The sequence below is a fragment of the Salmo salar genome, chromosome ssa16, assembly GCF_905237065.1.
Source record: "Salmo salar chromosome ssa16, Ssal_v3.1, whole genome shotgun sequence".
Lineage (NCBI taxonomy): Eukaryota > Metazoa > Chordata > Actinopteri > Salmoniformes > Salmonidae > Salmo > Salmo salar.
The window spans coordinates 78354455-78381813 of NC_059457.1; the positions used below are offsets into that span (position 1 = coordinate 78354455).

Here is a 27359-nt window from a genome sequence, read left to right on the forward strand (position 1 = left end):
AAGCAAGATGGTTGGCTGCGGAGGAGGTATTGCCATTTGGAGAGTGACTAAAGTTCATGTGATCATCTGACAAGGTGTGAAAAGAGTTCACAGACTGGTAACAGAATTTACAGGCTGGTGTTACATGTGAGATGCTTGAGATTGCAACTTATAGTGAACCCGCAGGGGAAAGATCTTAGCAACCAAAGGGGGCATAGGCTCCACAAACATAGTCTAATAGGCCAGTTAACCTCGTCCAGGCTAACTGTGAAGTCAGGAGGACTTCGAGAGTTAGGCGTTATAGCCAGACTAAGGGAAACGTAGCAACAGAGTTAAAAACCATCTTTAACCATGGGTGTATCATTCATTGATTCACTTGATTGTCTGTTGCAAAACCGGTTTGAACGAAACGGGGAGGGGCCTAACTGAATTTGTCCAATAAAAACTATTGGTTTTACGTTTGGAGTAAACGGTATCCGACTAATGAATACACCCCTGGCACTGACCGCACAAAATATACCGGTAACTACCTAACCCTCCTCTGTCGGCACGTTCCTCTGCCCAGGCGTTCCTTGCGCCTGCCACATCTTACAACGCCTGGATAGATATTTAACATATCAGCTAACCACATCATAATGCTATAGCAATCTGTCAGTTGATGACGTTGCACGCAACCATTCGTTGAGTAAGGGAACGTAACGTATGGCTGCACAATATAAGTTGATCCCTGGGCTGGGTTTCAGTTTAAAATTGTTTTATCCCCTCTGCCCTGCCTCATTCCCCTTCAGATCTGAGACCACTGGATGAATGTAAGCAAAAGGTAAACATTATTTCTGCCATTTGCTTTCAACAGACGCCCCAGATGTGCGAGGGGGACTGAACAAATGACACAGGGGAGGGTGCGACTCGAATCAAAATGAAACGTAGCCTTGGTTGCTACAGGTGAAATTTTGTTTACATCCGGGTTGTTTCGGACGAAAACAACACACAACAAGCATAGAAGCAGCTAACTCTGTGTAGTGTAGTTGCTAAGCCGATTTGACACTACGATGGCAGGGGAGACAGAAGACGAGATACCTGGTAAGATAGCTCGCTATATAGCTAACGTTAGCTAGTTAACATTATTCACCCGTTTGAAAATGTTTCGGAATGAACATGAAATATATCGCTTGCTAACGTTAGCTAGCTAGTGTGCTAGCTAACATAAACTATCACGCATGAGCAAAGTAGCCAGGCAAGATAATACCAGTGAAAATTAGCTAACTAGCTGGCAACAAGGGACAACCTCCATGTGTGCCGTTGTTTACGTCTGTCACGGAGAATAATGTCACAAGAAAAAGTTATCAGTATCATTGATAGTGTGGTTAACAGGTAGTAAGCTAGCTAAATTAGCTTCTAGTGGTGTATTATTGTTTGGACTAGATGGGATACAGTTTATATCAGAGTAGACTTTGAGTAGCAGGTTATGAGAATTGGGTTAAAGGGCCAGTGCAGCCAACAACGTGATTTCCCAGTGTTTTTTTATATATATATATATATATATGATGTTGCAATAATACTGTGAAATGGTGGAAATTATGACTATGCCATTTTAGCTGTTTGAAAAAGTACACTTGTAATTTCAGCCTGCTTTGGTGGGATGGAGTTTTGGGGTAAATTAGTTAAAAGACCAACAAGAAAGAGTTCCAAACCTCTGCCAATAACAGCTAGTTTTCCCCTCCCCATTCAAACCACACCAACAGTCCTAGTAAAATAGTTTGAGAAATTGCTAGAATTTGCTAACTATTTTTGTTTATTTTGGCTATTTCAATTGAAAACAATCACATTAAGGTACTTCATTGTTACCCAGAAATTATTTGATATTGAGCTAAAAACAAAATGGCTGTATTGGAACTTTTCGGAGCGGCCTAACGCAATGCATCTTAATGCAAGAGGCGTCACTACAGTCACTGGTTCGAATCCAGGCTCTATCACAGCCGGCCGTTATTGGGAGTCCCATAGGGCAGCGCACAATTGGCCCAGCGTCGTCCGGTTTTGGCTGGGGTATGCGGTCATTGAAAATAAGAATTTGTAGTTAACTGACTTGCCTAGTTAAATAAAAAATAAAATAAAAGGTTGAGTTAGGGTTAGCTAAAATGCATCATTTGACGTCAATTTGTATCCCATCTAGCCATGACTGTGTATTATTAGCCAGCTAGCTATTTGAGATGTGATCGATGTTGTTTGTGTTCTAACAGAAACGGGAGCAGTCTTCACTTTTGGAAAAAGCAAATTTGCAGATAACGTCCCCAGTAAATTTTGGCTGAAAAATGATGTACCTCGGAAAATTGCCTGTGGGGATGAGCACACAGCATTGATAACAGGTCAGTGACTGATTACGTTTTCAAATTGATAGTAGTGATCAGAGCCATATGAAAATAGGCCTGCAATTCTGAAGAACATGCAACATCTGAAGTAAGATAAAATAATTTGCTAACACACCCTATCACACATTTCAAATACATTTTTATGCAAATGATATGCTGCTCAACTGCAGCTGCTATTAGTATTAATGTCACTGTTCCTGTAGCTTTCTAAAGTGGTTTTATTTATTTATTTTTCAACAGAGAATGGCAAGCTTTTCATGTTTGGCAGTAACAACTGGGGTCAGCTAGGTTTGGGATCAAAGACCATGGTGAACAAGCCCACTTGTGTGAAAGGTGGGTCTAAATTGCTCTCCCTTTGTTTTGGTTCAAAAGCAGTACTCTCTTGTATTGCTGTCATACACAGCTGCTTATCTCCCCTTGAATGTACTAGACAAGAGGGAGTGGGGGACGACGACAGACAATATAGCCACTGAAATCAAATGTCCCATGATGTTTTTCCCCCACAAAATTAGTTGGATTTTTTGTGTCTTAAACTAAGTGTTGATGCTGTTGTTTTGTAAATTGTGAATGGGTATACTAGTAGCAGGAGACAAAGAGAGATTTGTCACTGCTGTAATCCCAATCTGGAGGGGTCTGTAATCTGGAATAATCTAATCTCCTGAGCGGGAGGGCAGCAGAGGAGAGAAAGAGAGGGTTGGCCTGCTATTGTGGCTGATTGCAATCTGAAAATGGGTGTCTTTCTCGTTCTTGTCTTTCTCTAAGCTTTGAAGTCTGAAAAGGTGCGGCTTGCAGCCTGTGGAAGAAATCACACTATAGTTTACACTTGTAAGTACACAGTTATGACCACAGGTACAATATAAATGATGACATGTACCAAATTATGATCATATAATAGTGAAAGTTGACTCTTTGTGTCCTGCAAGGAGTAGGCCTTTAAGTAGGCCTTTTACCGAGTTTTTGTTATTGTTATTTGTTTCTGGCCATTTTGAGCCTGTAATCGAACCCACATATGTTGCTGCTCCAGATACACAACTAGTCTAAAGAAGGGCAGTTTTATTGTTTCTTTAATTAGAACAACAGTTTTCAGCGGTGCTAACATAATTGCAAAAGGGTTTTCTAATGATCAGTTAGCCTTTTAAAATGATAAACTTGGATTAGCTAACACAACGTGCCATTGGAACACAGGAGTGATGGTTGCTGATAATGGGCCTCTGTAGATATTCCATAAAAAATAATCAATTTCCAGCTACAATAGTCATTTACAACATTAACAATGTCTACACTGTATTTCTGATCAATTTGATGTTATTTTAATGGACACATTTTTTTGCTTTTGTTTCAAAAACAAGAACATTTCTAAGTGACCCCAAACTTTTGAACGGTAGTGTACATACATAACATACATACAGTACCAGTCAAAAGTTTGGACACACCTACTCATTGCGACTGCACTTGAAGTAACTTCCAAAGTTCTTGACATTTTCTGTATTGACTGACTTTCATGTCTTAAAGTGATGATGGACTTTCTCTTTGCATATTTGAGCTGTTTTTGCCTCAATATGGACTTTGTCTTTTACAAAATAGGGCCATCTTCTGTATACCACCCATACCTTGTCACAAAGCAACTAATTGGCTCAAACGCATTAAGAAGGAAAGATATTCCACAAATGAACTTTTAACAAGGCACATCTGTTAATTGAAATGCATTCCAGGTGACTACCTCATGAAGCTGGTTGAGAGAATGCCAAGAGTGTGCAAAGCTTTCATCAAGGCAACTGGTGGCTACTTTGAAGAATCTAAAATAGAAAATATATTTTGATTTTCTTTAACACTTTTTTGGCTACTACATGATTCCATATGTGTTATTTCATAGTTTTGATGTCTTCACTATTATTTTCCAATGTAGAAAATAGTAAAATAAAGAAAAACCCTTGAATGCATAGGTGTTCTAAAACTTTTGACCGTGTATGTGTGTGTGTATATGTATGTATGTATGTATGTATGTATGTATGTATGTATGTATGTATGTATGTATGTATGTATGTATGTATGTATGTATGTATGTGTATATATATATGTATATATGTATATATATGTATATGTCTGTGTAATAAACACGGGAAAGTGAAGTTTTTGCCTTTAACATTTTATATTATAGTCCTTGTTGTAGTAGAGCTGAGACTGATTCATGTATGTGTCCTGTCCACAGCTCGGGGAAGCGTGTACTCTACCGGTGGAAACAACGAAGGTCAGCTAGGTCTGGGAGACTGTGAGGAGAGGACAGCCTTCCAATTGGTGGACTTCTTCAGTTCACATGGACCAATCAAAATGCTTGCTGCCGGCTCCAACACCTCTGCTGCCCTCACAGGTAAGACTCTCCCGTTATAAGTCACAACCTCTGAGTTACAACTATGAGTGTCTTCTGGTTCATATTATTGACAAACATTTTTTTTAAATTACTTCATGGGCCAGAGTTGCACTAATTTACTATCCACTGTCTATATTTCTGTTGCTCCTCCTCACCTGGTTTTTGCTGGAAATAATCACGGTGATGATGTCCTTGTTGTAGAGAGTGGGACGCTGTTCATGTGGGGGGACAACACTGAGGGTCAGATCGGCCTGGGGAAGGAGAGCAGTGCCCTGTCCCCCCAGGAGGTCACTGTGGGTCGGCCAGTGGCCTGGGTGTCCTGTGGGTACTACCACTCTGCCTTCGTCACTGGTGAGAGGACAACGTTATAGCCTACTTTAGCACTGTCAGTGTGGCAGGTCACATGATTCCACAACTTTGTAGGAATAGGGAGTTACCCCATCGTGTATGAACATGTCATTTTTCTTGGGTTGGTAGAATAATGTCTAGGTATAGATATAAAAATATGTTAATACGATTAATCAACAGAGAATCTCTTTTGTCACAGTTGATGGGGGCCTGTACACATTTGGGGAGCGCGACAGCGGCAAACTGGGCCTGGCCACGGGTCAGCTGGATGGACACTGCGTGCCCCAGCTGGTGAAGGGCATCACAGACCAGGTGACCCAGGTGGCATGTGGAGGCGGGCACACCGTGGCTGTGACAGGTAGGCAGCTTGGTGTCAACCAATGGACAGTTGACTCTCACAAGGCTGTGGCTTTCAGCATGTCCCATGAACAAGTTTGGGTCCCACTTTGAAAGTGTCCTTAAAATGCTCGTATTTATCCAAATAGTGAAGTTAGGTCGTGTAAAGTCTAAATGCACATTGGTATAAGATTTTGTTGTACCTGTTTGTGGTTGTGTACTACTTTTATGTTTTATATGCGTTATGAAACTGTCTGGGGGTTTTCTCTATGGCACAAAGCATCAGGAGATAGTGGGTTAACCATGTAGTGCTGGGTTTGATTTGACTCTAGAGGAGGACCTGTACACCTTTGGCCTGGGTCAGTTTGGTCAGCTGGGCCAGGGGACCTTCATCTTTGAGGCGAGGCTGCCCAGAGCGGTGGATCACTTCAGGAAGGGCCGAGTACGACAGGTGATGTGTGGGGAGAACCACACTGCTGTCATCACAGGTAAACAGGCTTAGCTGACACAATCTTCACCCCAAAACAGTTATAATTCAGAAAATGTTACAAAGACATTGTAAATGTGCAAACTTTTATACAACAGTGGTATTAGCATTTTATGAATAAACTCCATTGCCATTTGCCATGATATCATTGCTTGTGTCTATTAAGTTGACTGACATGTAGTTGTCATGGTTTCAGACAATGGTCTTCTCTATACCTTTGGGGACGGGAGACATGGGAAGCTGGGTCTGGGAGAGGAGAACTTCACCAATCAATTCAAGCCCACTCTCTGTCCACGCTTCCTCAAATACAACGTCCAAGCGGTATGTACAGTTGAAGTCGGAAGTTTACATACACCTTATCCAAATACATTTAAACTATGTTTTTCACAATTCCTGACATTTAATCATAGTAAAAATTCCCTGTCTTAGGTCAGTTAGGATCACCACTTTATTTTAAGAATGTGAAATGTCAGAATAATAGTAGAGATAATGATTTATTTCAGCTTTTATTTTTTTCATCACATTTCCAGTGGGTCAGAAGTTTACATACACTCAATTAGTATTTGGTAGCATTGCCTTTAAATTGTTTAACTTGGGTCAAACTTTTCGGGTAGCCTTCCACAAGCTTCCCACAATAAGTTGGGTGAATTTTGGCCCATTCCTCCTGACAGAGCTGGTGTAACTGAGTCCGGTTTGTAGGCCTCCTTGCTTGCACATGCTTTTTCAGTTCTGCCCACAAATTTTCTATAGGATTGAGGTCAAGGCTTTGTGATGGCTACTCCAATACCTTGACTTTGTTGTCCTTAAGCCATTTTGCCACAACTTTGGAAGTGTGCTTGGGGTCATTGTCCATTTGGAAGACCCATTTGCGACCAAGCTTTAACTTCCTGACTGATGTCTTGAGATGTTGCTTCAATATATCCACATCATTTTCCTTTCTCATGATGCCATCTATTTTGTGAAGTGCACCAGTCCCTCCTGCAGCAAAGCACCCCCACAACATGATGCTGCCACCCCCGTGCTTCACGGTTGGGATGGTGTTCTTCGGCTTGCAAGCCTCCCCCTTTTTCCTCCAAACATAACAATGGTCATTATGTCCAAACAGTTCTATTTTTGTTTCAACAGACCAGAGGACTCCAACCTACGTGTATGTAAACTTCCGACTTCAACTGTACCTCATGTTTTCAACTGAAGGCTGAATTGTAATTTGAGAATTTCACTGATGCCAAATTTAAAAGTTTTGCATATTTATCTCAAGTTTAGATTTTTCCCTGAAAGTGTAAAAAAGTGACAATAGTTGGACATCCAGTCTTCTCATATTTTGTATAGTGCAAGATTCAGGTCAATTACATTTAGTATTTGTTCCAGGTGACATGCGGAGGTTGCCACATGCTGGTTCTAGCCAAGCCCAGAGACAAGAGCTATCAGGAAGTGACTCTGGAGGAGAATGATGTCACAGAGGACTACCTGGAGAAGTCCTACACAGAGCTCTTAGGGGACACCCTCACCTCCACCCCTGCTACCCTGAACAGTAGCCTCTCTGCCCGGGTCAGGAGGAGAGAGAGGGTGGGTACTGGGTACTGGCCTGGGGGTCCACACATGTGAAAGTGTTGGGAGTCTCAGCATCCAGTCCCTGAACCACCACAGGTCCCTGGGATGTTGTGGTCTAGTTCCTCAGATAGTTGTCTGAAACTATTGAGTCAGTGTTTGTTTTAATGTTAGCGGCCTGGTTCTCTAAGGAAATCCCTAACTAGACATCCTCCACCTTTTAGCACTGTCAAGGAGCCTAATCATGGGCCTAACAGGTAGTGGAGATGAATAACAACATTGGCCTAACAGGTAGTGGATATAAATAACAACATGGGCCTAACAAGTAGTGGATATAAGTAACAACATGGCTCCTAATTATGGGCCTAACAGGTAGTGGATATAAGTAACAACATGGCTCCTAATTATGGGCCTAACAGGTAGTGGATATAAGTAACAACATGGAGCCTAATCATGGGCCTAACAGGTAGTGGATATAAGTAACAACATGGAGCCTAATCATGGGCCTAACAGGTAGTGGATATAAGTAAGCTAGCTAAGCTAACACAGCTAACTAACCCTGTGTTCTGTGTTTCAGGAGCGTTCCCCGGAGCAGTTTGGGCTCATGTTCCGGACCCTGCCCCCCCTGATGTCCGGACACCTCAATACCTCCGCGCCCGTGTCCAGCCAGACCATCCCCTCCAGCCTGCAGCCCAAGGAGCTAACCAACAGAAAGGTGCACAACGGCATTCACCAACACAGGAGCACTGGGTCTAACAAGAAGGGTATCTACACTGAACTACATTGCATTACATTACACTGCAGGCATATCTGTTTTGAATGTTGAACTATTTAGAAAACACGCATATTCCTTGGTGAAGCATTGCATTTTCAACAGCTAGCATAATCCCTTTTTCATTAACACGTCACATTGCAACTGTTCACATTTCTACTAACTTTTCTTGAGCCTATATATTCCTTTTTAGAAGTCAAAAGATTCTTGTGATATTTTGTTGATGGCAGAAAAGAGGTCAGCTGAGAAGGGAAGAGATGAGGGAGACTGCAGCGCTGTGGAGAACGTGATGGACAACGAGAGTGTTAAAGATCTGGGAGACACCACGGACTTCCTCAACATGGCGAGTCACCAACTCTGACCCAATTCTGTCCTGTACATTCTGTGGCGCTTTCATACAGAAGTTATCACAAAAGTTCTGAACAAAAATCTCTTCTTCTTTGTGGCAGACTCATGTGATGAAAATGGACCCCAGTGACAAGACGTTGACGTTGTCCCCTGTACAGAAGGTAAGACCCACACACAGCATAACTGTCAACTACAGATTTTTCTTCTAGCTTCTGCGCACCGACCAGCAAGCTCCTTGCAAAATTACTCAGCATGATCAATAAGTCTTCCTGAACAAGGGACGGTCTGACTGAGGAACTCAGGGCATACACTTTAATTTATGTCACGCTAGCCATTCTGCTTCCCTGTACCATTTACAGTGACTATCTACCATCTGACTGTGTTTTTCTTTCAGCGTTGAGCTCTGTTGTGTTCTTCACTCTGTTTTCTATGCATCTTTACTATTTTCCTCTAACTCTTTCATATTTTCTTCATCCTCTGCATCCTGGCGCTGGTGATAGAGGAAGGGTAAGCTTGTGAAAGGGCATGGTAAGGCTGGGGAACAGCCAGAACTCTGTACCCCTAGGAGGGTGGAACCCACCCCGCGGGGGGCACTGCCCACAGAGCTGCTGAGGAGCTCCAGTGACAGGTCTCTGGTGGTAGAGAAGAGACCGCGCCACAGGGCTGCCCAGGGCAAAGGCAGTGGCAAGGAGAACCTCGTTGTGGCTCTGGAGGCGATAAAGCCTGCTGAGCCGAAGGCTGGCCCTGCCAAGCCCTCCAGCATAGGGGACATTAGCAAGGCCAAGTCCAAACCCTGTCCGTCCGCACAGAAAAAACAACTGTTAGCAGTTGAGAGAAAAGTGAGGGAGAGATTTGTCGTGGATTCTAAGGCAATCCAAATAAAGGGCGCAGCCAAAGGTCAAAGTGCAGAGGTCAAAAAGACTCTCTTAGAGGTCAAACTTATATCTACAAAGGTGAAAAGTCAACATGTAGCTGTTAGGAGCACACCAGATAGAAAGAGTGACAGACATTCACAAGGCCTTAAGCTAACTGATGCACTGCCTGTGGACAAGACCGCTGAACCAGACCTGGTGTCTGAAGTGCCACAAAAAACGACGAATGAAAACACAGAAAGAGGAAAGAGCAAACCAAAGACTGAACCATCTGAACGGACACCGCTGCGCAGCTTACTGACCGGAGTGTCCTCTCTGGGGTCAGGTGTGGGGCTAGTGGCAGCCAGACAGTTTGGTTCTCCCTCAGACAGTGAGTCAGTCCGGAGTCAGAGCAGGGCCCAGAGGTTCAGCAGACAGAGTGCTGAGGACGCCCAGTCTTCCTGGAGCCAGTCGTCTGCATCCATGGCCTCCGAACCAGGAGGCAAGAGAACAGCAGTCCGCATCAACATCATCCCCGCCCCGGGGAACTCTGATCAGGGGGTGGAGGAGGAGCAATGCAGGTCCTACTCTGGTCCCCCAGACAACAGAGGACAGGAGGAGAGGAGAGGGGAAGAGAGTGGAGACGAGACAGGGAGCAGCGACGATCAGACACCGGCCAAGCAGGAGAGTGAGGGTGAGGAGGAAGAGAGTGAGGGAGGGGTTGGAACGAGGAGGGTAGAAAGTGGGGGTGGAAAAGAAGTGGCCAAGAGCCGTGATGAGGTGACGGATGAGGAAGACCGTGAGGAGGAGGAGGATAGAGGGATCTCTGAATTAGAGGAGGAGAGCGAGGGAGGAGATGAGCAATGTAAGACTGAAACAGATCAGGGAGAAGAAAGTGAGTTAGAGGATGCAGAGAAAGAGGATAGTGGACTGGAGGAAGAGGAGGAGGGTGACGGGACGAGTAGCCCAGTGGGAGGAGAGGGAGAGAGTGTGGGAGAGGAGGAGGAGGAGGAAGAAGAAGGGGAGGGAGAGAGCAAGGAGGAGGAAGAGAGTGGGGAAGTATCGCATAGTGACACTGAGAGCAAGAGTAAGGAATCCAATTATGAAGAGGAGGATGAAGAAGAAGGTGAGGAAGAGGATGAGAGTGTAGGATCTGTAGAGGAGGAAGATGAGAATGAGGCAGACAGTGGAACGGAGGCAGAGGAGGAAGGAGAGGAAGAGAGCAGTACTGCAGAGGAGAGGGAAGAAGAGGATAAGAGTGAAGAGGAGGAGGCTGAAGAAGAAGCCAGAGAGGAGGAGGAGAGTGAAGATGAGGAAGAAGCTGGAGAGGAGGAGAGTGAAGATGATGAGGAAGAAGAACCTGGAGAGGAGGAGGAGGAGAGTGATGATGAGGAAGAAGCTGGAGAGGAGGAGAGTGAAGATGATGAGGAAGAAGAACCTGGAGAGGAGGAGGAGAGTGAAGATGATGAGGAAGAAGAAGAACCTGGAGAGGAGGAGGAGAGTGAAGGTGAGGAAGAAGGAAAAGAGGAGGAGAAAGAAGGAAATGAAGCCAGAGAGGAGGAGGAGAGTAAACATGAGGAGGAGGAGGAGGAAGAAGAGGTGGTTGACAAAAGAAAAGCTAATAAAGGCCAGGAGAGTCATCAGAATGCTGCGGCCAGAGGTAACGGGTCCAAACAGAGGTCAGGGAAAGGGGAAGAGTTCTGGGACAATGTTTTACCTCAGTACCTCAATCTCAAATGATAGCCCTATCTGTTCTGTTCCAAACCAGTGCTGTCTGTCAACTTCTCTCAGGAACACTCTTAATTGAGCATTTTAATGCCTTTTTACAACCTATACCTTTTTGTGTACTTTAGATTTTTCTCCTACTGTTTTTATTCATGACTTCCATTTTGTTTTACTTTATATCAACTGCATTTACTGTCTCACTGTTTTTATTCACGACTTCCATTTTACTTTATATCAACTGCCTTTACTGTCTCACTGTTTTTATTCACGACTTCCATTTTGTTTTACTTTATATCAACTTTACTGTCTCACTGTTTTTATTCACGACTTCCATTTTGTTTTACTTTATCAATTGAATGTCCACAGCCTTGTCTTTCAATCTCCTTGTATAGTCCTTTACCATTTTACATGGCAGTTAAGATTTGATGCTAAAATGCTTTTTTTTAAATCCCCTTTTTCAACTTTGTTCTTCTGTAGCTACTATTTTCCAGGCATGCCCTCCAATGATTTTGTACAACTTTTTCTTTATCATGATTTGTTTGATATAATGAATATTACAGAATAGTTTTATTGATGTTTAAATAAATATTTGTTGTTCTAAAATGATCCAAATCAGTGTCAAGAACTAGTCCCATCACGTATGATATCATATCATGTGTGTTGAACACATTCTCTACACATGAATACATAGTGCTGTTTGCATTAACCTTCCAGTGGCAGGTGGGTTCCCTTTCCTTCCTTTATCCCTGTCTGTAATCCCTTAGCTCCCTGTTGTGACTCCACTATCCATATCCAATGTGAAGCACCCACCTCTAGTCTTCCTCAAGTCTCTTTAGTGCTGACTCTCCCTCGTGTGTGCCAGTGTGCAGTTTCTCCCCTGTGACTAAGTTGTATCTGTTACCTAACTTACTATCGCTTGTTTTAACCAGTCTGCCCCACTCACTCTCATCCCTTTTTGCAGGATTTAAGAGCTGAAGAGGGGGAAGGACATAAGGATGATGAAGAAGAAGAGGAGGAGGAGGAAGAAGAAGAAGAAGAGGAGGAGAACAACAAAGCAGAGGAGAAAGAGAAATCTGAGGACATGGAGGGACAATCATTACAGGGTCAGAGCCAGTCCACAGCAGAACCCCTCCAGGTACGCTACCCTACAGATGACCCTAATCTACAGATCTAGGATCTGTATGTTTGTTAACTTCTAAAACAGAATTCCCTCTTTCTAGGGACCAGAGGGTGTGAAAGAAGAAACTCTCCCAGACGGTGTGCAGAAAGGTGAGCATAAAAGAGATTTTCTGAAATGTCTGACAAACAGGTGAACTTTGTCTTGAACTATTTATGTGGTTAATGCTTTACTGTTTCTGTGCTAAGGGTGGATGGATTATCATGAAGTGTCTGTTGTGTATAGTTGCAGAGGACTCGGGTCAGCCCAGTCCTTTGGCTCCGACAGAGGAGAGCTCTGCATCCAGCACTCAGCTGCAGAATCAAACAACAGAGGAGAAACCCAAGAACCAACCAAGGACCAACAGAAAGGTATAACAGAAAGTCATTGGAACAACAAGGTAGAATTTAAACAACAGAAAACCACTTCATAAAGCTCTGTGAACGTCAGTGATTGAGTAGGTCAGATCTCACTGTGTTCTCTCCTCTCTACTGCCCTCAGCTGTTGCTGTTCAAACGCCTGTCCTCCAAAGCCAAGCAGACAGAGGACAGTGCGGAATCCCCGGCAGAGGGCACCGGCATGGGGGAGCTGCCTGCCAGTGCCAAGGGTCCCTCTGCAGGGCTGGAGAACAGAGATCCATCAGAGACCAGCGCTAGTGGTGCCCAGCCCCCTCTGAGAGCACCCTCGGACCCTGGTGGTAGAGGTGCCCGCTCTACCACCTGCACCCTACTGTGACACCACTCACAGGGGTTGGAGAACTGGACTGGCAGCGCCAACAACCAATAAACCCTTGAAGAGGTTGCACATTGACTGTACACAACAAACAACCACTCCACTTTGAACACTAGCTAACTTCTCACAAAGTGACCTATTTATTGACATTCAGTTCCCAAATTTCCCATATGCGAAACATGTATTATAAATGTGTATACTTGTATTTAATGTGCACAAAAATGTATTTAATTAACCACAGTGTGTTTTGATCGTGTTTTTATAACGTAGTCGTGTGTTATAAACTGTGTGGATATACTATTTATTGCTGACTGAAATATCCCAAATGCACAATTGCACTTTAAATGTAACCTTATTGTGTGTTTTTCAGGGAAATATGACATTTGTGTGTGTTCTGATATTTTATTTTAATCGTTTCATAAACCGTTTGATCTTGGTTCTGGTGTGACAATCATCTCATGATTTGGATACTAATAAAACAACTTTATGTAAAAGCTTTGATCATTTTTCACTTTAATGCAACGAGATTGTTGGAAAGCGCCGTCCTCTTTTATCCTGTTATTTAAGGCTCGCTCGCTAGGTGGCAGTGTTCACAGACTCTCAGTTCATTTCTTGGGGCTGTGACCTGCTTCCCTCCACTCGTTAACCACCTGTGACGGCAAACAGGAAATCTCTCAAACATTTATCAAGCAGATTTTCACTGGAAAAGCAGCTATTTCTATCACTTTAAGAAGGCGAGAATGGAGGAATTTTCTGGTGACGAGGTACTGAATATGATACCAACTATTTCGTTGCTATACTCTTGAGTATGAAATCCAAAATGTAGCTAGCTAACACAACAACGCCTGTTAGCTAGCCGAGGTATCTTCTTAGCTAGCCAAATAGCCATACAATTACAGTGGAAAAGACAACTAGCTAGCTATTGTTTAAAGTTTAAACTACCTAGATATAATCTCTGCTTTACAGCATTTACCTAACTACCTTGATAATACTGCATTTCAGTTTTAGTCCTAGAGTTTTGACCATTCTAACTGCAGTGAAAGGTGTTATGAGTTGAAGACTTACACTGGCATCTCTATCTGACTCGTCATTGTTTCTAGGGCTCTTTCAACTCTGAAGAGGCCAGTAACTCCGTGAAAGAGGTAACAACTATCTATTGATTCAGCATCAATACGTTTGAATAACCAAATGGGAATATGGATATTAAGATGGGTTTTGAAATATAGATTTAGCTAGCTAATACTTAGTGTAAGTTGACAGTGAGGTATCACGTGAAACAGTATCCAGCCTCGCAGTCTGTTTGTCCCCTGATTACTCAAGACAAACACTCATATCCCCAGTATAGACGTGACTCTGAATACAGCACTGTTCACATCAGGTCCCATGCTCCCCACATGCCTAAAGGGGCCAGCCTTCTCAGATGTGTGTGTGTCCGTGTCCAAACTGTCTGTCTTGCAGTGTATTCAGAGTATCATTGGAGAAGAGAGCTACAGACAGGACACTGTGAACCAGTGGACAGCCAAGATTGTGGAGCAAGCCCTCACCCTGCTGGTCAAACAGACTAAGTCATACAAGTACATTGGTATGGCTGCCGTCATCTCCTATTGAACAGAGAATTGTTCATTTTACTGTAAATCCAGCATGCAAACGTATTGTATGATGCCAATGGTGAAAAATGTGACAAAACACAATTGCTTACTGATATTTTGTTAACGATGATCATAATTTGACCCTTGCCTGTTCCTCTCTACAGTTAGCTGTGCTGTCATGCAGAAGAGTGGTGCTGGTCTCCACACCGCTAACTCCTGCTACTGGGACACTGTTACTGATGGTAAGATAACATCCACCACTGCTCAGTTCAAAGGGTTTCCTAGCTACAGATTCTTACACCAGATAATGATATTTAACCAAGTATTTTTGGTATCTATTACTGGGAGTTACAGGTTAAGTACTGTTTGGTAGCACAGAGAATTTTCGACCAACCTTAACTTGGCAATACTTCGTTCTTGATTCAGCCAAACATCTATATAATAAAATGTCCAGTGGCAGGTGGTGTTTTAATTTAGAAATGCGCCATTATTTTATTTGTTTTAAATTACTCCATGAAGTAATCGTCAATGTGTATGCCGCCATCTTGTCTTTCAAATCTTCTTTCATTCAACAAAACAGGTGTGTCATGACATGCGGCACTTTGGGGTGGAACCACCTGTCTCTTCACTAAACCAGCCCTCCCCAGCTGCCTAGGAAACACTGCTTATCGAATTGACAAACTGTTTCCTTCTCTCAGGGAGCTGCACAGTGAAGTGGGAGAACCGCACCATGTACTGTGTGGTCAGTGTGTTTGCTGTGGCCTTAACCCCCTAGACCAGGACCAACCCTGATACTGCTTATAGAAGGTGCAATGCTTCACCCATCCTGCAGGGGAGGTATTCAGTAATCAGTAGCTCACTGTATATTCTATGCTGAATGGGACAAGCAGCGAGACGGCTATAGATGTGGTAAAGGGTCAATGTAACTCAACCAAAACAATGGAAATGCATGTAGGAAAGATCCCGACTCTCCTAATTGCCCTCCAGAAAAATAAGGTTATTGTTTGTGTATTTGACAAGACATGTTCATGCCATCAAGAGTCACGTTTTTAATGTCACGTGCACAAGTACAGTGAAATGCCTTTCTTGCAAACTGAAAACCCAACAATGCAATAATCAAGAACAATGTAATACTAGAAGAAGAATAACCGACTGATGACCACCACTGACTTCTGTATGCTAGCTATGCTAACAGCTTATAGGAATGGGAGCTAGCATTTAGCAGTCACTTCTTCTAAACCTGAAAAGGGACTACTTCTAAATGTTATGCAGTGAAAACAGCCAGATATATCCAAATCGAACTTTAGTAACCACATTGTGGGCCCATTACAGTACATCAATCATGACGGATTTGACATATCTACTTTGTTAGATCAGATATGTTGAATGTGCACCAATCCTGCGTCCTTCTATCCCCACGGTCTGCGTTCCATTGACCTATTTACTGCATCTATTGAAATGCTCTGGGTGGGCTGAAATGCTGTCTGCCCTGAAGAGACTTTATTCATTGACTTTAAATGCATCAGTTGAAATGTTCCTATTATGACAGCTTGGCTTCAAAGCTGCTACCTTACGATACCAATGTTCCAACTATAATGTTGGCTTTACTTAATGAATAAATAATTATTTTGTTGGGTGCTTATATTTGTCCTGTTGTCCCACTACCTTGATATAGGGTGAGGAAAAGCAGTGTTTATTATGCACATTATTTTACTTCACAGATGAACTTGCTTTAGGAAATGCAATGTAAACAGATCGCAGGATATTGTATACAGACACGATTTCAAGTTGCAATCATTGTTTAAACAAATAAAGAATAAAAAAACAAGTTTCCATAGTAATAATAATATGCCTGTAATTTTGTGGGGTGGAAGATGCCATTGATAGACTGTAGGACCCATAACTCAATGTCATTAAACATTCAAATTAAACCTTTTTATGTCTGTGTATAACTTATATCAAGCAGCACAAATACAACACCATGCAGATCCATAGGTATTTAACAACTAGCCAAGCGTTATTATAATACTTTATGCAGTCTAGTTGATCAGCCACAAGCTGCAAGACTTTTCCTCACCAGCACTTTAGGTTTATTTGACTCTGACCTCAGTAAAAAGAGACGCTGAACTCACTCACGTACACACAGGACTGACATGTCTCAGTGTGCTCACTGGTCACTGAAATGTGTCACTCACTTGGCCAGCCTACAGAAACTCTCAGCTGCTATTGAGTCCAGCAGGAGAAGCTGCAGCTGGGATTACTAGAATATCACATCCCAAACAGCTTTTTGTTGCTGCTCATTTTAATTTTAGACATACTTTTGCTGTACCTACACACTGAAGAAAGCTGCAAAGGCAAAATGTCTGGTAGGCTATACCTGGTGCAGTGAAAAGAAAATGTTTTTTAAATTAAGTAAGCTTTATGCATACTATTTTGCTTATACAAACTTGTAAATACAACACCAGAAACAGGAGGAAGTGGAACTAGAGAGTTTTGACACTAGATTTTGCATGTTGTATTGCAGAACAAGAGTAACGTTCTTGCCTCTGTGGTAAATGCGGGTAGGTTTGGTCATTTCTTCACAGATTTGTGCAAGAAACACATTGTGAAATGTCACTGAGGAGGAGGGGTGTTGAAGGTCAGGATCATTAGAACAGTGAAGTTTACTTCCATTTTTGGTGCTATGATCTGATAAACTGTTGTGTGAGATAAGGGCACTTAAGTTTAAAAAAAATGTGATTCACCCAAAGAATCCATATTAAAAACCATTGATTGTTTATGTTGGGGATAACAACAGTTTAGGAATGTGAAACGGCTTACAAGCCAGAGGATACTCTGGGTCAGAGCAATATTGAAAGCTAACTTTGGTAACAAAGTAGGAATATTGCTATTGCCTCATTGGTGCTCTTGGAGGGGTGTTGGGGTCTCAGAAGTTTTCCTTGTTGAAGATGAACTTGACGCCAGCCTCAGAGTGAGACAGGCACTGCTTCTCCAAGACGTCAGCCAGCTGGGTGGGACCGCACAGGAACACTCCTACTTTTTTCCTGGACACACACACATTAATTACAAATAGTCCACAAGTTGTGAACTGTACATGTAACACATTTTACAATTTGAGTACATCTAACTCATATGTCTCTCTGGAATATGCCATTTCTGTTGGCTGTAATTTGGATTAGAAGAGGATGAAAGGCACTCACTCTGGATGCTTTGTCCCAATAGTAGTAAACTCATTGTCCCAGTTAGGTTTCCCATACAGAGTCTTCTGCTTCAGCCCTGTGATCGGGTCATTCTCTGCCTCATGGTGAACTCTGAAGTGAGCAGCCTTTTGTAAAAAACAATCACTTTTTGAGATTAATTTTGTGATTATGCATTGTCCCACTCTCATCTATGGGAAATAGTTATTCAGTTTGAGACAACACAGATTTTTTTGCTTTCATCCTTGTACATACAACATAAATATGTGTGTGTTAGTGCTGTGTATCTGTACATCGGTTTTTTCTTTTGAGTTGAAGAAAATTACTACGTATTACTCTGAAAAGCAGGGGCACAACTTTCACTGGGGACCGGGGGAGGACCACATTCTGAAATTGCATTTTTGTCCCCACACAGTTTTATCATTGGAATGTGATACAAAATGAGGCGAAGGTGTGCTTTAGGACCATGCGGACATCTCCGACCGGTCGGGTAGGCTGTTTGGAGTGTTTTGTCCGACTGGATATTATATATATTTTTTTTAAAGATGTCCCCCCACTTCTAAAACCAAAGTTGCGCCCCTGCTGAAAAGTGTGGTGTGCTGACCTCGGTCTCTTTCCAACGGGTCAGGTAGATGTTGTAGCTGAGGAAGTCCACCATGCCTTTCTCTGTCATCTGTCCCTCCAGAGACTGCAGCAGGTCAGCAAACCACTCAAACGCCTGGGTCTCAGGACACAGCCAATAGAAGTAGATCTGGCATGGAGGAGATGGAAGAAAGATTGTCCGTTTCACATATTGGACAAAACAAAGCTCTGACGAAGGCCTTGAGGCCACAACGTGAAGCTTAATAAAGAGCAGTGATACTATCACGAGCAGTATGCAGGTTTCTTATTTTTCCTCATCTTATTCAACAGTTACTGTGCACCTGCAACAAAGATAGCTCAGATGTGCGAGTGCCCTTTTGAAATTTGAATCACATATTGGACATATAACAAGGAGTGAAGAGCAGACTAAAGGAACGATGCAAATGTTGAAAATAAATGAACATTGCACTCCTAGCAGTGAGATTTTCTCTCACTTGATGAAATGAAATAGAAAAGCAAATCACAATGCAATGAAGAACATTTCAGCTGAAACATTGGTGGAATGAAATGGGGAAGTATCCTACACTGCAATTTAGAAAGACAATAAACCAGACAGACAGAGCCCCTCTCTCACCTTCTTGGTGAAGACGTTCTGGTTCTCCTGGATGTGTTTGTACCACACTGACTTGAGGACGGAGGCGAAGGGGGTGACCCCGATGCCAGCACCCACCAGCATCACCACCTCATAGCCGAACACGTCCTCACTGGCCGTACCAAACGGGCCATCTATCGCCATTCTGCATACAGGGAGAGAGTTACAGTCATATAACAGTTTAATAGTCTTCTAATTACATTTATATGGTAAAAACATGAAAGAATCTAATATACTGGATACTTTCTGGTTAAACAATTACACAATGTTGCCGTTATTGAAATGTACTACTCCTGAAAACCACGTTTCCTCTCTTATGGCACTTCCCCTCACCGTTATTTCACAGTAAAAAGAAAACACTACTACCCCATCCTCACGTTCTAAATGACAGCCCACTAACGACACTATGATGTCAAGTAGGGACATTAAGTGCAGAAATAGCTGTGTAAAAACCTAATTGACATTCAACCTAATGGATATTTAACCGAAGATTAGTTAAGGGGATGGGGTCGTAGAAAATGTTCGCTCTCTGCATTCAAGCACGTACTTGGGCAGTTTCCATGCCTCCTGGGTTTCGTTCTTGTCCCCCCCGCAGGCCTCGTACAGGCCCTGGGTCCAGTCGCCCACGATACGGATGTGGACGCTGAAGTGATCCTCCTCGGGGGCGGAGGTGAGGGTGAAGGGATGCCACTCCAGCTGGGAGACGCAGGGACACTGCATGAAGACGTACTGGCCGACCTCCATCCTGAAGCCCTTCCTCTTCATCTGGAGCTCCAGGGTCTTGGACGGGTGCATCACCACCTGGGGAGGAGAAGGATGGGAGAAAAACAAGATGGAGGCCAAAAGAGACAACTAACTGTTGGATGAGTAGACGTGAACTGCATAGTGCATGATTCTGGTTCTTGGCCAGGGCTGCCTTCTAACAAGGACGACTGTCTCAATCACACTGGTTTTGAATTTAAAAGAAATTGGCCGTTAGAGAAATTGCCTGTTGGGAGTGTACAAACTGGCTTGAAGGACAGTACTGACCTTGGTGATGACCACCTTCTGCTGGGAGCGGTAGAATCGGACCAGTCTCTCACACACATACAAGATCATAGGCCCCACCACCCACTTCCATGTCTGAAGAGGAAACCGACAGAGAAAATGTTCTTTACAAAAAAGAAGCAGCACACTTAAGTCATGTAAAAAACCGAACTGTCATAGCTCACCATAGGAGGGTTCCCAGCAAAATCTGGCTTAGGGCAGAAGGTCCCGTTCTTTCCCCATGACTCAAACTGATCTGCACACTGCGATGGCTTGTTCTCCAGGAGACTTGTAGCGGTCTGCCCTCGGACAATTCGCCTGTGGCAAACCGTTTTAGAGAGATTTAAACATAAAACGGTAGGGCTTTACCTGCAGGTATAATGCTTTTATTACTTGTTATAAGCATGTATGAACCCTTTTAATATCTTAAAATGAGGCTAATAATATGTTATGTCTCTGTAGGAAATGTTCAACTGACTCAAAAGGGGTATTATGGAGAAACAATGAATGTGCACACATTTCTGTGAGAGTTTTAACTGACTCACCCAAAGCCGTGGAAAACGAGTCCGATGAAGAAGATGATGAAGAGGTGATGGGTGTACCAGAAAACCTCGAAGTATGACCTGCGGATGACCTCCATGGATGATGTAATGATGAGGATGAGGGCCAAGGTGATGACCACGCCCGTTAACCCCGCGATGGTAGTGAACATCACTATGGTTGGGTTCTGACCCAATCAGAGAAGGGGGATTTCAGAGTAATGCAGTCATGTTGTTGCCTCGGAGGGAGTGTGGAGGCTGTGTTTGGGACTATCTGCTCAACCTATTTAGGGAAGTCGGTAATGTTCAGAAATGCTTCCTTCTGACTCATCATAATGAGCTATATTATATCTCTCTGTTCAGAGGAGGCAGCCGATGAGTAATGAAGGAGTCATAGTGTGTTATGAGCTGATGAACATAGAAATACATTATCATTCTATTCATTCTATTTCTATGCTGGGGATTCCTCTCTGTCATAATCTGCTATCAAGTGTCAACATTCTGTCCTTGGTTAGAACTGACCTCTTGACATAGCTACATTAAATACAGAATACTCTGTAACACTTTATGCATTCCTAAAGCCTTTATAACACTACATAAGACACTAGAATGGGTCCTAGGCAGTCATAGACATAATGAACACAGTGTCCTAGGCAGTCATAGACATAATGAACACAGTGTCCTAGGCAGTCATAGACATAATGAACACAGAGTTCTAGGCAGTTATAAACATAATGAACACAGTGTCCTAGGCAGTCATAAATATAATGAACACAGTGTCGTAGGCAGTCATAGACATAATGAACACAGTGTTCTAGGCAGTTATAAACATAATGAACACAGTGTCCTAGGCAGTCATAAATATAATGAACACAGTGTCGTAGGCAGTCATAGACATAATGAACACAGTGTCCTAGGCAGTCATAGACATAATGAACACAGTGTCCTAGGCAGTCATAGACATAATGAACAATGAAAATCTGTAGCTAATAGAATACTCACGGTCTGGTCAGTCCTGATGGGGTTTAGGTAGGAGGCATTGTCTCCGGTGCCAATCTGGGACAGCACAAAGGGCAGAGAGCTGCTGTTCCTGTACAGCTGGGCTCCCATGAACCACTCAAAGTTAAACAGGTGGGCGATGATGTGGACCGCTAGGCAAGGACAAAGGCAAAGTAAAGATTACAATCTGTACAGAGACATCTGTTTGATGAACAATGAAGATGAACAACGAAAACGAATGAAGACGATCGAAGGCAATGTAAAGCAAACTAAGTGAGTGAGAAGGGTACCTGTGTGAAATGCTATCATGTAAGCCACCAGCTTGTGAAAGGTGATGTTTCTGTCCAGTTGTCGAGCAGCTGTGCGACTGCAACACTGAACGTGTAGGAAACGTTTGAAAAAATGTGATCCAACTATTATTTATAGATGACTACCCATACACATTTGAATTAAATAGGGTCGGGGTGTGTCTGTGTTACCTGAATGGAGCCACGGAGGAAGGACAGAAGGTTCCGGCAGACTGGCAGCAGAATAAGCATACAGTTAAAGTTGAGGCAAGCTGCAGGAGCCCTGGCCCAGGAGAGGGCATCCTGAGGGGAGTGATAGTAGGGTTAGATAGAGAGGGGGAGAGAGAGATGAAGTAGGAATAATTAGTCGAACAAGACCATTTTTACAGTTTGAATCTGTTTTTTTTAAACTTCTGGTTACTGGTTTCAATTTAAAGGGGCCCTCAGGGACTGAGCAGGAGTGAGAGGGACGTAGAGTAGAGTGCAGACTGAGTTTCACTTCTGGTCATTGCTACTTTTAGTTTAGCCACCTGGGCTTCCTGTGAGGAACCTGTAGTCAGCCGTAAACACAGCTGTACCCACAGAGTAAAGATATCACATCAACTTGTGACTCCTTTTTTGTTTCCATCTCTGTCAGACAAGAGGGGTTAGGCATAATATGGACTGCACATATTCAATATGAATGACCTACTAACTGTACAATATACATGTATAAATATAAAATAAAATAAGAATAAAGGTCTACATGCTAAATATGGAATACAGCAGGCCCTGCTGACAGATGACAGCAGTTGGCCAGAGGCCAACACTCCAGATTTGATTCTGGGTTGCCAAGATGTCTAACACACTAAGAGCAGAGTATGAAATCTTAAACTGACCTCCATTTCTTAAATAATTTCTTAAATAGAAAATCTAAGGACTTTGGTTCTCAAACTTACCCCAATAAGAACCCGTGTGTAGAACCATCTCTCAGTAAGGAAGTTCATGTAGAACTGGACAAACAGGTAAGCGTTGATTCCCAGCCATACCAGCTAAAACAGACCCAATTCACCTGGTTAGATCAATAGGACATTACACCCCAAAACAGAAATGTAGAGTAATTATAGAATTTAATTTGACAGACTTACAATGACAAAGACCGAAAGTCCCTCGTTGGCAGCAAAGTTGCCCATGTGAAATGATGATTGAGTGTGTGTGTGAGAGAGAGGGAGAGAGAACGAGAGAGAGTGAAAAGTGGAAGGGGGACAGTGATGTGCTGAGTTATATAGACTACTGCACTAGAGACCAGGACATGTGGTTTCCACCACTAGCCCTGTGAGTGAGGGTGCATCTCAATAGTCTAACGCTGCTTCCTCTTTTCTTCTCAACTTCCTCATCTGCGCTGATCTGAAAATAAAGCAACGGTGAAAGCAACATGGTGATTACCTTTATCAGGTGTTTGCTTTAACATGTCCAACTCTATCCAACAAGATATGTGCAGACCCACTGGGCACAGAGGTCAATTCAACATCTATTCCACTTTGTTTCATTGGAATTACGTGGAAACAGCGTTGATTCAACCAGTGTGTGCCTAGTAGGGATGAAGGAAAGGAGGAAAGGAAGCCACTTCAGTATGAGATGCATCCATACTGCATGCTATTTCATTAGGGAAGTACATGTAGCAACCTCTTTTGTCATCCCAAAGTATTGCACCATGACAGTTATTTATTTCTTTATTTGAGCATCGGCTGGACCGCTTTCTCTTCCAAAAGGAAGTCATCTCTCCATGGCGACACCGTGACTTTTATGCAGCAGAAGTGAAGGATTTCCACAGGAGAAGTGAAATCTCTAATCAAGTTGTATGTAGTTTTTCATAAAAAAAAAAACAAGTATATATTTAAATGTGTATGTAATGTAAATATCTAAAATATGAAAGACAAACTAAACCTATATCAGATAATGATGTCTATTCATTATGCTAAACTAGTTTGATTGCATTGCTTTTTCAGTCAGACTAAGTGAAAATATCATTAAATATTAAGTATTCCAAAGAAGTAGGTCACAAATGGTGAGACGTTGATCTAACTCAAGCAGACAACAACCCTGTGAGAGCCCCTTGTGACCACAAGAGGTCGCTATACTACATCAGTTCTTCAATGGACTTATCCTACTCTTACAAGTACATGTTCTTGATTCATTTGGACAAGACGTTAAAAAGGAATGGTCAAAGTAGACCTAATTCATTTCACAATTTAAAAGTGTGATTAACTGATGCAAAATTAGATCATTCAATGTCTGTGAATGTATATCTCTCTCAGCAAAACCCCTGTAGAATCGTCCACTGCGTGTGTCCTAGTAAGATATAGTATATTGACTTAATGTGATTCTACAGATTGATGAAAGGGAAATGGAGGACGGACAGAAAATCATTATTCTCCTATTCTCTTTGTCTTTGAAACCTCAATGTAGTTGGAGCCAGTCACACTGTGAGTCACATAACAGACTGTCATTAGACTCATTCACAGTAACCGTACTTCTATGAGTTGTTATCTGACTGTATTCTTATACTAGTCTGCCATAGCGATAGCATTCACTCCAGCTGCAGCTCAACATTACGAAGACTATGACGTGAAAGCACTAGTATTTGACTTTGTACGCATGCCCAACAAAACAATACAGCCTCTGAATCAGTGGAGGCTGCTGAGGGGAGGACGGCTCATAATAATGGCTGGAACGGAGAAAATGGAATGGCATCAAACACCTGGTTTGTTTGATGTATTTGATACTATTCCACCGATTCCGCTCCAGCCATTACCACGAGCTGGTCCTCCCCAATTTTTTTTTTCTCAATTGCTAGCATGCATTGTCAAAACTCTTCACACAGTCAGCGAAACAGAAATGTATGTGGACCAAACAGTGAATCATTTTTCATTGCTTTCACACAAAATGCATTCAATGATGTCATGTGTGCTCCCTCTCCGGCCTCTAGGTCACCAGGCTGCTCGTTATGGCGCACACCTGTCACCATCGTTACAGGCACCTGCGCATCATCAGACTCACCTGGACTCCATCACTTCCCTGATTACCTTCCCTATATATGTCACTCCCTTTGGTTCCTTCCCCAGGCGTTATTGTTAATGTTTCAGTTTCATGTCTGTGCGTTGGTTTTGTTTTGTGTTGTGTTTATTTTATTAAAACACTCACTCCCTGAACTTGGTTCCCGACTCTCAGCGCACATCATTACAAATGACCACGAAATCCATGAATTCTTTTCTCATTCATACTCCACCACCTGCAAAACTATATATTTGCAGCACATGTTTTCAAATGCAAACACACAGTTTCCAAAACTGTTAAAAACATATTCAAAACAGAATGATGGCAAATGTTTTGCATTTCTGCTGTAACCAGATTGAAACATATAGAACATCTCAGCAGAATATTTATTCATTCCAAACACAGCTGATTGCAATTTCAGCTGAAAGCCTACCCAAGTGTCCTGTTTTTAGTCTTATCAAACAGACAAAAGAGGATGGCTTGGGAATGATTTCATTTGGAAACATGGATGAAGGAAGACAGGTTGGTGGGGAAAGAAAAGTGGCAGGGAGAGGGAGAACAAGAGCGGTGGTCTCTGATGAGATAAGGGCCACAATTATTGACCATGTTGTAAACCATGGTCTCTCTTTGAGAGAGGCCGGTTTAAGGGTGCAACCAAATCTGCAGCGTTCAACAGTTGCATCAATAGTACACATTTTCTGGCAAAACAACAGGTGAGATGTGCATCTTTTAATGATAATTGAACTACATATTACAGTGCAATACAGTATGTTCACATTTGTACATGTACTGACATTTTGAAATATATTGATTGTTTTTCAGTAGGATCCAAAGGTTGCCTCCCACAGGAGGGAGAGGCAGAATATCATCAGAGGTGCAGGAAATTGCCATTGTTGACATGGTAATTGGCAACAATACAATAAAACTGCGGGAAATTCGGGACAGAGTGCTGGCAGACTATCCATTTTGGAAATGTGAATACAGTCAGCACAACGACAATTGCCAGAGTCCTGGAGAAACATAAAATAAAGATGAAGCACTGTACACTTTGAGAGAAACAGGGAACGTGTGAAAGAACTCCGGTATCAATATGTCCAGGTAAGATGTCTGTTCAATAACTAAACAGGGTACATACACAGCTATGCATAATGTAAAGTACTGTACAACTGGATTCACTGTATTTTAGAGAGTAAAGGAGATGGAAGCCAGGCAAACTGCACATACATTCATCTTTGTGGATGAAGCTGGATTCAACCTGGCAAAAACACGCCGCAGGGGAAGAAATGTGATTGGACAGAGAGCAACTGTGGCTGTCACCGGCCAGAGAGGAGCTAACATCACAATGTGTGCAGCACTATCCAATGATGGTTCGCTGTTACACAAACCATTCATTGGCCCCTACAACAGAGAGACTAATTTATTTTCTTGATGACCTGCATAATTGACTTGTGCCAGTGGAGGAGAGAGGGGCAAGAAACTCCCCTACCTTCGTTGTTGTGTGGGATAATGTGGCATTCCACCACTCTGCTGCAGTCAGACTGGTTTGCTGCACATCCCAGGATGTCAGTACTATTCCTGCCTCCATACTTTTTCTCTGCATGGAGGTGGAAGGTTTATGACCACCATCCACATGACCAGATGTCCTTACTGGATGCCATGAATGCAGGGTGTGGAGACACTTCTCCTAAAGACTGCCAGGGTTGGATTAGACATTCCAGAAGATACTTTCCAAGATGCATCGCCAAAGAAGACATAAGATGTGATGTTGATGAGAACTTATGGCCAAATGCAGGAGAGAGGGAGAACTAGAACCCTCACAGTACTATACAGTATGAGTGATTATACTATACATGTTGATGAGAACTACAACCCTCACAGTACTGTACAGTATGAGTGATTATACTATACACGTTGATGAGAACTAGAACCCTCACAGTACTATACAGTATGAGTGATTATACTATACATGTTGATGAGAACTAGAACCCTCACAGTACTATACAGTATGAGTGATTATACTATACATGTTGATGAGAACTAGAACCCTCACAGTACTGTACAGTATGAGTGATTATACTATACATGTTGATGAGAACTAGAACCCTCACAGTACTGTACAGTATGAGTGATTATACTATACATGTTGATGAGAACTAGAACCCTCACAGTACTGTACAGTATGAGTGATTATACTATACATGTTGATGAGAACTAGAACCCTCACAGTACTATACAGTATGAGTGATTATACTATACATGTTGATGAGAACTAGAACCCTCACAGTACTATACAGTATGAGTGATTATCTATCATGTTGATGAGAACTAGAACCCTCACAGTACTGTACAGTATGAGTGATTATACTATACATGTTGATGAGAACTAGAACCCTCACAGTACTATACAGTATGAGTGATTATACTATACATGTTGAT

The 27359-nt window shown here is 42.6% G+C and overlaps 3 protein-coding genes across 5 annotated transcripts; 2 read left to right on the forward strand and 1 right to left on the reverse strand.

Annotated features, from left to right (window-relative positions):
• The first annotated feature begins 817 nt into the window (after positions 1-817).
• LOC106574645 (X-linked retinitis pigmentosa GTPase regulator) lies at positions 818-13510 on the forward strand. Of its 2 annotated transcripts, none has more exons than XM_014150638.2 (17): positions 818-1059; positions 2217-2342; positions 2586-2678; positions 3108-3170; positions 4555-4713; positions 4915-5064; positions 5261-5419; positions 5730-5885; positions 6081-6205; positions 7253-7450; positions 8010-8196; positions 8435-8547; positions 8654-8713; positions 12090-12263; positions 12349-12397; positions 12494-12655; positions 12786-13510. In XM_014150638.2, the coding sequence occupies exons 1-17, from the start codon at positions 1029-1031 to the stop codon at positions 12938-12940; spliced, it is 2160 nt and encodes a 719-aa protein (XP_014006113.2). In that variant the 5' UTR covers positions 818-1028; the 3' UTR covers positions 12941-13510. The 2 variants fall into 2 exon arrangements, with proteins under 2 accessions (XP_014006113.2, XP_014006112.2); XM_014150637.2 differs by having other exon boundaries at positions 12531-12655.
• Positions 13511-13615: 105 nt separating this feature from the next.
• On the forward strand, positions 13616-16536 carry dylt3 (Dynein light chain Tctex-type 3). 2 transcript variants are annotated; one of them, XM_045696643.1, is made up of 5 exons: positions 13616-13780; positions 14117-14158; positions 14475-14598; positions 14770-14847; positions 15186-16536. In XM_045696643.1, the coding sequence occupies exons 1-5, from the start codon at positions 13757-13759 to the stop codon at positions 15194-15196; spliced, it is 279 nt and encodes a 92-aa protein (XP_045552599.1). In that variant the 5' UTR covers positions 13616-13756; the 3' UTR covers positions 15197-16536.
• A 995-nt stretch (positions 16537-17531) lies between these two features.
• On the reverse strand, positions 17532-23059 carry cybb (cytochrome b-245, beta polypeptide). Its single transcript, NM_001145419.1, is given in 13 exon segments — positions 17532-17649; positions 17806-17930; positions 18407-18553; positions 19019-19181; positions 19584-19837; positions 20066-20158; positions 20248-20380; positions 20608-20789; positions 21604-21752; positions 21891-21975; positions 22080-22190; positions 22826-22918; positions 23015-23059. Coding segments are annotated over 13 exon segments (1698 nt in total).
• Between the last annotated feature and the right edge of the window lie 4300 nt (positions 23060-27359).